The sequence below is a fragment of the Echinops telfairi genome, unplaced genomic scaffold (genome assembly GCF_000313985.2).
Source record: "Echinops telfairi isolate 266 unplaced genomic scaffold, ASM31398v2 ScPeMD7_5;HRSCAF=22, whole genome shotgun sequence".
Lineage (NCBI taxonomy): Eukaryota > Metazoa > Chordata > Mammalia > Afrosoricida > Tenrecidae > Echinops > Echinops telfairi.
The window spans coordinates 3,204,165-3,213,324 of record NW_022103901.1 but is presented as its reverse complement, the minus strand read 5'-3'; the positions used below and the strand labels follow the sequence as shown (position 1 = coordinate 3,213,324).

Sequence of the window (9,160 nt, the reverse complement as noted above, 5' to 3'; positions counted from 1 at the left end):
GTGTGTGTGTGTATCTCCCTGGGGTCATGTGTCTGAGCGAGTGAGGGGTGTGTGTGTGTGTGTGTGTGTGCGCGCGCGCGCGTGAGCGCATGTCGGGCGCTCGGTTTGGGTTTGGGATAATCCAGGTATTTCTCTGTGGGTGCTGGTGGTTGAGAGGTCAGGAGGTGGGGAGGGGGGGAAGATTCTTTTTCCTTAATCACAAGGAGAAATACTCTGTTAATTGGTCATATCGCAGAGGGTCTCCCCACAGAGGGTCTTGTGGGGAGCTTGGAGAACTCAGGGGCTCCAATCATCTGGGGTGTTGGACGTGGAGGGGGGGGGTCTTACCCCAGCCTAGCGGGTGGTTTCTACCCTTGTCAGCCACACTCTTTCTCAGAAAAGTGACTGTGGCAGCAACACTTCAAACAGCAGTTGCCAGCGTGTCCCCCTTTCTAAGTAGGTGGGTTTAGGGGCAGTCATTATGGGATGGCCTTAGGCAATTCGCTTTCACCAAACGCACTGCCATCGAGTGGAGGCTGGCTCACGGCGACCCTGTTGAACAGGTTGGACCTGCCCCTGGGGTTTCTGAGCCTTAACTGTACAGGCGTGGGGAGCCTCGGCCTTCTCCAGCATGTCAAACCCCTGGCCTTGTGGTGACCAGCCCAACACAGACCCACCACAGCATAGGGGTGCTCAGGCAACTAGCACCCCTGTCTGCTTCTAAATCTTTTCATCCCCTACCCCACCCCTGGTCTGGTGACTTGTAACTGCCATGCCCCCTTCCTGGCGGCCCGACCGAGAACCAGACAACCACCGTCCCCGGCTCTGCATGCTTTTCCTGGCCCAGGTGTTACTTAGATACCATCCGCTCTCCACTACTTTTCTGTTGGGAAGTTTCCTGCTAGGGGCTGCAGCATTCTTTTTGTCTGACTTAACCCCCCACCCCAGGAGCCCTGGAGGGGTTTTTATGGGTTGGGCCCTGATCTGCAGGTCAGCAGTGTGCCAGGGCCGCCAGCCGCTCCACAGGTCGTAAGACGGGCTCTCTGTTCCTGGCCGGAGTTCTTGGAAACCCAGCAGACAGGCTCCGGCCTGCAGGGGCTCCGTGCGGTGGCCTCGGCTCCGTGGCAGCGAGGTTGGCTTTTGGTTTTCCTCCACTCGCCGTCGTGGTCTCCCGGCAAACGGTGGGGCGGGCCGCAGCGTGTCTTTCCTTCTGTGAGCAGGCTTACCTGGCTGTCCGTCGGGTGCATGGTCCCTCGGCTTGTGCTCCACCCTCGGCCTGTCGTGAATAGTGGCGTGTTTGCAGCGGCTGATTTTTGTCCGGGGAGGGCCCAAGGCTGACTTGGGAGCCATCTCTGTGGGGGGGAGCCTTTGGGATTGTCAGCTCCCTGGGGTCCCCATTTAGTGCCACTCAGGGATGATCCATTCCGCCTGGGTCTTGGGGGGGGGGGTGTCCCCAGCTCCTGAGACCACAGGGGTGAGTGCTTGGTAGAGGGTGGAGGGTACCCGGTTGCTGCCTTGCCCCCCCCCTCCCCCCCAGTATTCTTCCTCTGCTGAGATGCTTTGGAGGGGGTTTCCATGGCAACCAGACCTCAGCTGAGCCTCGGCTGCTTGGCCTGGATGGAAAGTGCGTGACACTTGGACAGGCTGGCCGTCCCCCCGGGGACAGTAGGGGCTTGTGCTGGGGGCGGGGCGGGGTTGCTGGGAACTCTTCTACACACAGATGTTGAGCCCTGGGCTTCCAGATCCTGCCCTGTGATGGGGCGTGGGAGCCCTGTGGGGGCTGGGGTGTGTGGCTCTTGTGAATCATAGGGTTGGAGCAAGTGTGCCTCCGTTTCCCTGTCTGGGAGCCTGGTGTGAGGAATGGGTCCCCCCTATCCAGTGATGACCATGGGCGAGCAAAGGCAGACACCCCTGTGAGCACCCCAGATGCTCAGCCACGGTGCCCCCAGAGCTGCTCTGTAGAAAGGTGGTGGCCCTGCACCGAGGGGGTGGGGTTGGGGGGAGAGGCTCTGTCACGTAGGGGTGAATGACGGGAACACCCAGCTTTGACGGCAGCCATGGACATCTGTCCCCTGACAGCAATGGCCTGGGTCTGTAGGGTGGTGGCCGGCCAGGACTGGGGCGACTGGCCGCTGGCTGGCTGGAGGTGGTGGTAGAGTGGCGGGTTCTGGGACAACACGGGCTGGAGGGCTGGCTGAGGGGAGAGGTCAGCAGGATGGTGGGGCTCAGCGCCTGGGGTCGGCAGGCAGGGCCAGCTCGGGGGCTGACAGCCCGCCTGCTTCTCTGCTCAGGGCACGGGCGCACGGAGGAGGGCGGTGTGGACGAACGCAGCCAGCACCGGGAGGAGCGGCTGCTGGACCGGGACCAGGACAAGCTGCTCCGGTGAGCCTGGGAGAGAGGCTCTTCTTCCTTACCCCTCTCATGTGCCCTGAAGGTCCAGGAGGGAGGGGGGAGCAGCTGTGCCCTGGGGAGATGTGCCCACCTACTCTCTGACAGCCTGGTGGGGGTGCTGGGCTAGGGTGACCTGGCAGCTCCCCTTCCCCTGTCCCTCCCCTGAGGCCACACGCCACAGGCCCCACCTCTCCCCTTGGCTGGGCATCCACTGCGTGCCTGATACCCTGGCCCCCTCTTGCAGAGAAAGCAAGGAGCTGGCTGACCTGGCCCGTCTGCACCCCACCAGCTGTGCGGCCAACGGCCTGAACCCCAACCTCATGGTAACCGGGGGCCCTGCGCTCTCGGGCTCTGGTCGCTGGTCTGCCGACCCCGCAGCCCACCTGGCCACGCACCCTTGGTTGCCCCGCTCAGGCAGCACCTCCATGTGGCTTGCTGGGCACCCCTACGGTGAGTGGGGGGGGTGGGGCACCCCCATCATGAATGGGGTGGAGGAAGCTCTCCTTCAGGGAGCAGTGTAGGCCCTTGACCCCCCCCCCCCTGGTGGATGCAGACTGCTGTGAGCTGGGAGTGCCGCCCTCCTCCATGGTCCTCAGAGGCCCTGGGAGGCGGCTGGAGCCCTGTGTCTGGCAAAGTGCCCTCTGCAAAGCTTTGGTGCTCTCGTTTGTCCTCAGAGGTCAATTCTAGAACCAGCTTGGGGGGAGGGGTGTTCAGTGCTGTGCTCAACGTAGGGGCTGGTCTGAGCTGTTTGTGACCAGCACCCCCTCTTGCCCCGCAGCTCCTTGCATGGGGCCTAGGGTTGCTACAGGCTGGGTGGGCAGTGGTGGCCCAGCCTCCAGCCCTGACATGGCCTGTACCCCTCTCCTAGGCCTGGGCCCCCCATCTCTGCACCAGGGCATGGCGCCCGCCTTCCCGCCCGGCCTGGGGGGCTCCCTGCCTTCTGCCTACCAGTTTGTCAGGGACCCCCAGTCGGGCCAGCTGGTGGTTATTCCCAGTGACCACCTGCCTCACTTTGGTGAGTGGGCATTGGGGGAGGTGGCCAGGAGCTGTCCCGCGGGGTCGGGGGGTGGGGGTGTGGGAGGTGGGTGCCGGGTGGGTCCTGGCAGGATCGGGATGGTGGGCAGACCTGGGTTGGAGGAGGTTGACCTGAGTTTGAAAGCCACTGAGGTTGTCCCAGAGGAGAAACAAGGTGGATGGGCGGCTGGGAGCTCGGGGACCTCTCCCTGTCCTTGTAGGATGCCCCTCAAGGGGCCCAGCCTATAGACTGCAGCGGTGGGGTAAGGATGGGGGAGCTTGGGGACTGCGAGGCTGGAGTTGAGTTAGCTCCTGGTAGGCCTTAGGACAGGCCCGTCCCCCGTTGTCCCTAGGATTGGTTCCTGAGAGGGCCTAAGGTATGTCCCCACTTCCGCCCAAGGGGGGTCCCCTGGCGACTCTGGAGTGAAGTGGGGTGGCCTGATGCCCGTCTCCTCGCAGCAGAGCTGATGGAGCGGGCGGCCGGGCCCCCGCTCTGGCCGGCGCTGTACTCGGCGGCGGGCCGCAGCCCCCTGCACCACGCGCAGCAGCTGCAGATCTTCTCCCAGCAGCACCTCCTGCGCCAGCAGGAGCTCCTCTACCTGCAGCAGCAGGCAGCCCAGGCCCTGGAGCTGCAGAGGAGCGCCCAGCTGGTGGTGAGTGAGGTCCCTTCTTGGGACCCCTGCCCGTGGTGAGGCAGCAACCGGCTCCTGCACATGGCTACGGACTGTGCAGGGGGGTGGGGTTGGGGTGGGGGACCTGGGAGGGCTTCCGGAGGAGGAGGCGGCAACTGTGCAGGTTCCTCGGGGAGACTGAGGCTGGAGTGGCAAGCTTGTGCACTGGGCTGGGGCTCCATCTGCTGACTCCATCCCCCTCCTCTCTGTGTGGTCTCAGAGCAGCATGGGAGGGCTTGGGTGGCCTGCCCCTCCCGTGAGATGGGGCACCTGCCTTCAGGGTTCTCAGAGTGTGGCCATGCTCCTGCAAGTCCTTAATTCTTCTGCAGCCTCTCGGGAGGGTGGTGGGGGCACCCAGAGAGCAAGGCACCAGGGGCCAGCTGCTCCCAGTTTGGGTCTCGGTTCTGCTGCCGCCTCAAAAAGGGCTCAACATCTCTGCTCTCGAGATTTTTCTCTTGGCCTAGTGGTTACACATTGGGCTGCTGACCCCAAGGCCGGGAGTTTGAAACCACGGGCCGCCCCTTGGGAAAAAAGATGGGGCTTGCTTGCTGCTCCCGTAAAGAGTGACAGTCTCTGGAACCCACTGGGGCAGTTCTACCCCGTCCTGTAGGGTCCCTGTGAGTTGGAATGGGCTCCATGTAGTGAGAGAGCCGCACCACCCTGGGGCTGTTTTCTGGGGGTGGTTAGCCTAAGGGGATCCCAGTGAGGACAGTAGGGGTGCAGAGGAGGGAATTTTGAGAGCTCAAGGTGATCAGGCACGGAGATTGGGACCTGAGGGGCGTGTGCCTCAAAGGTTGTGACTCTTGAGAAGTTCCCTGCCTCCACCCAGCCCCTGGGAGGGTCCCAGCTTCCCCTGTGGCTGTCCCTGCTCTGAGCCCCACCCCCAGCCACCCTTGTGCTGGGGATCCCTGCGGAACCCAGTGCCTGTTACACGCCTGCCACCCCGGAATGTCCAGGCAGGCTGGAACCTGGATTCCACCTGAGCTTCTACGGGGCCCTGGGATGGGCAGTGCCCCTGCCCCTGCCCCACTGACCCTGCTGCCGCGCCCCCCCCCCCCCCCCCCCCCACGCCCCCGCCCGCCCCCCCCCCCCCCCCCCAGCAGGAGCGGCTGAAGGCTCAGGAACACCGCGTGGAGATGGAGGAGAAGGTGGGCAGGAGGGGCCTGGAGGCCACAGGCAAAGCTGGCCTGGCCACGGCCGGTCCTGGGCTGCTGCCGAGGAAGACCGCCGGCCCCACGGGCTCCTATGGAAAGACCTTGAGCCCGCCACCACCCCTGTCTCCTCACGCCTCCCCCGTGGCAGCCCTGAAGGCTAAGGTCATCCAGAAGCTGGAGGACGTGTCCAAGCCGCCTAGCTATGCCTACCCCGCCACGCCCAGCTCCCACCCCAGCAGCCCGCCCCTGGCCTCCCCACCACCCGCCCCCGGCGTCACCCGCAAGGAGGAGGCACCTGAGAACGTCGTGGAGAAGAAGGACCTGGAGGTGGAGAAGGAAGCCCCCAGCTCCTTTCGGGCCTTGTTCTCAGGTGAGCGGTGCCCCCACTTCCTGCGGGGACTCTCAGTCTGCAGCTGCTTCAGCTGGCTCGGGGCAGCCTGGGGTGAAACCCGTGAAAATGACCCCGCTCCGCTCACGCCTTTATCTGGTAGTCATTACTGAGCTCCTCCCGCGCCAGGCTCTGGAACAGGCCCATGAGCGCACAGAGGGTCTCCAGCCCCCAGTGTCAGGTACAGCAGGCTCCAGGTGCTCCAACCAGACCCACCTGAGTTTTTCTTCCCCCTGGCTTCGCTCCCTCGGTGGTGTTGTCGGGTACGCTGCGTGGTGCTAGGACTTCTTTGGCATGGCTGTGCTGAGCTTAATTAGCCCTTGAAGGGGAGGGACCAGCTGCTGTAGACGCGGGCCGCAGCAGATCCCAGCAGCCCTGGGTTCCACAGCTGAGCTTCGGCGGGTAGCCTGGACTTGCTTCCTCTACCTTTCAGACGCATGAACTAGGTGCACTCCCCAGGGACCTCTCCTGCACACAGCAGGGGCTGCGTTGTGGGTCGTAGCAGCAGAGACACTATGCCCTCCATGCTTTCTCTCCGTACACGCTCCCTCTCCTCCTCCTTTCTGTCTCAGGGCTTGGCAGGCAAGCGACTGATGGGGGACAGAGCTTGTGTTTTTCCTTCCTGGCGGCTGTTGGAAGGAGCCTTGGTGGCACGGAGGGCTAAGCACTGGGCCACCCAACCAAAATGCTGGTGTTTCCCACCTCTCATGTCAGTCTCTCTGTGAGAGGCAGATGGGTTTCCTGTTCCCACGGAGAGTTACAGCCTTGGGGACCTGCAGGTGGGCAGTTCCACCCTGCTCTCTAGGGTCGCCCAACCCCTTGCTGGGTGGGTCCCAGCTTCCCTTGTGGCCACCTTCTTCCCCTGAGTTGGAATTGACATGATGTGGCCGTCAGTGGAGTGACCACGACTTGAAGCTGTGCTCGAAGGTGGCGTGAACGTGGGTTCGAGTTCAGGTGCTGCCTGATGCTGTGTGTGAGTTTAGTTCAGTGGCTGCCCCTCTCTGGCAGACGAGGTGCCACAGCTGAGCAGGGCACTGTCCCTGGGACCCTACGCTCCCCTCTCTCTGAGGTTGAGCACTGGGCTGGTGGGAGTGTCTGAGAGAACACCCAGAATGGAGCTTGCCCCCTTCGTTGTACTGTGAACTCCTTGGACGCCCCAATTCTGCTTTTGTGGTGGTGTGTGTGTGTGTGTGTGTGCGTGTGTGTCGTTGGGCTTGTGGGCTTAGAGGCAGCTCTGCCTAGGAGAGGCTCTCTTGGGTCTTGGTAGACTTTTACTTGGGTAGATTTCCTCCTGGCCCAGCTGTGCTGCTTTCAGGCATGGCTGGATCCAGGTGCAGGGGTAGGAGAGGGACCACCAAGGGATGCCTGGCCCTTTCCGGGACCTCAAGGTCCTTAGGGGCATGGTGGCAGTTTTGGTGGCCCTTGCCCTCTGCCCGAGTGCAGGCTGGTGAGGCGGAGGGTGGTGGGTGGGTGTCCCTGGTGTGCTGTGTGACTCCCCAGGGACAAGACTGGAGGAGGGCCCTGGGCTTGGCTGGCCACATGCTGACTCTCCGTCTCCTTGGCAGAGATCCCGCCCAGATATCCATTCCAAACCCTGCCGCCCCACTATGGAAGACCCTTTCCGTTCCTGCTGCAGCCCACGGCGGCCGCCGATGCCGACGGCCTGGCCCCTGACGTGCCGCTCCCGGCTGATGGGCCCGAGCGCCTGGCACTCTCGCCTGAAGACAAGCCCATCCGCCTACCCCCCTCCAAGATCCCCGAGCCACTCCGAGGACCTCCGGAGGAGGAGGAGGAGGAGATGCTGGTGGAGCGGGAGGTGAAGGCAGAGGCCGAGGACCTGGACGAGAGCCCCTCGGAGCTGCCTCCACTAGGGTCACCGCTGGCACTGCCTGCCGCCGAGGCCATGCCGGCTGCCAGCCCCGCCGTGGGATGTGGAGCCGGTCTGAGGGAGGCCCAGGCACTGAGTGCTGGGGGGCAGGGCTGTGTGGAGCCCTCGGAGTGTCCTGACTTTGTGGAGCGCGTCGAAGCCCGAGTCCAGTCACCGGGTCGGACAGAACCCTGTATCGTTGCCCCAGACCTGGGTGGGCAGCTGACCCCTGAGACCCTGGTGGAGGCCAAGGAAGAGCCGGTGGAAGTGCCCGTTGATGTGCCCATGCGGGAGGCCGAGCCTGAGGAAGGCCTGGCCTCCTCAGCTGCCAACGAGCCCCAGCCCAGCCTGGAACTACCTGACCGTGATGCTCCCGATGGGCAGGGGCAGTGCCTGGGCCTTGAGGACCTGGAGGCCATGCCCGTGCCGGGCAGCTCCTGCTACCTTGGGGAACCGGACTCTGAGCAGCTCCTGCCCAGCCTGGAGGACCCACTGGCTGGCATGAACGCCCTGGCGGCGGCGGCAGAGCTACCGCAGGCCAGACCCCTGCCACCCCTGGTCGCTGGAGCCCAGCCCCTGGAGACGCTGGGAACCCCTCAGAACCTGGTCCTGGGGCAAAATTTCCTGCAAGGCATCACCCTGCTGAGTGAGATCGCCGAACTGGAGCTGGAGAAGAGGGGCCAGGAGGTGGGAGGTGAGTCTACCCAGCCGGTGCCTCTCAGGGTTGTAGATGCTGTTGCTGGTATGTTTTGCATTACCAGGGGTTCCAAACCACCAGCTGCACTTTGGGAGAGAGAGGAGGCTTTTTACTGATGCAAGTTCATTTCGGAAACCTGCAGGGGCAGTTCTGCTCTGTCCTGTAGGGTCACTGTGACTTGGAATTGACCGCAGTGGCTTTTTTGGTGAGGTTGCAGGTGATGGAAATTCTCATGTTTAGAAGAAGCCTTGCGGTACCAAAGTCCGGGGGTTGTGGGTTTTCAGGGGGGCTGGATGCAGGAGTCCCATCCAATCACTGGAACGTGCCCTTTCTTCGCCCCCTCCTTGCTCCTCTCTGCTGGTCTCCTTCAAGGCAGGCTTGCTCCCTCGCTGGGTCAGGGTGAGGGAGGGGCGTCCCTGGCCCCGGGGACAGGCCTTGTCTGGAGTCTCCTCTTCCTTCAGGGCCCTCCTCTCCTAATGGCACTGGCAGAGATGCTGGGATGTGCTCTTGTTGGCCGACTTGGGTCTGAGGCCAGGGAGATGGAGTGGGTGGACCACACCCAGCTCTTGACTGGGGTGTTGTGCCACCTCCCTCTGCTCAGTGAGGGGTGGTCCTCAACAGAATCCAGGGTCCCTTCTCAGCCAGCACTCCTAGGTAGGCAATCGTCAGAAGCATGCCACACCCAGTGTGGACACCGGTGTTGACTGCGGCTTTATCGACAGTAGCCCCAAGGTGAAATCCACCCCAGTGTCCATGAGCAGGTGATGGACAGATAGCAGGTTGGTACCTGCGGTGGCCTGTTACACTGCCCTGCAAACAGTTTTAAGATGTGGCGATGGCTGTATAACATGGCAAATAGTTATGTCACTGAATCATATACATGCACATGGTTAAAATGGCGAATCTTGTTAGCTATGTTTTACCCCCAATCCATTTTTTTTTTTACAAAAGGGGGCTGCTCTGAGCAGGAGGGAGAGCCTCATTATCACCCGGCACAGA

The 9,160-nt window shown here is 62.9% G+C and overlaps 1 protein-coding gene across 1 annotated transcript in view; it reads left to right on the top strand.

The window, feature by feature from the left end:
* The window catches only part of TNRC18 (trinucleotide repeat containing 18), a 91,241-nt gene that overhangs the window by 37,062 nt on the left and 45,019 nt on the right, over window positions 1-9,160 (top strand). Inside the window, exons 6-11 of the mRNA XM_045284383.1 lie at window positions 2,271-2,361; window positions 2,615-2,820; window positions 3,239-3,385; window positions 3,844-4,037; window positions 5,156-5,579; window positions 7,163-8,158. Coding sequence (XP_045140318.1) covers window positions 2,271-2,361; window positions 2,615-2,820; window positions 3,239-3,385; window positions 3,844-4,037; window positions 5,156-5,579; window positions 7,163-8,158 — 2,058 coding nt within the window. The remainder of the gene's footprint in view (window positions 1-2,270; window positions 2,362-2,614; window positions 2,821-3,238; window positions 3,386-3,843; window positions 4,038-5,155; window positions 5,580-7,162; window positions 8,159-9,160) is intronic.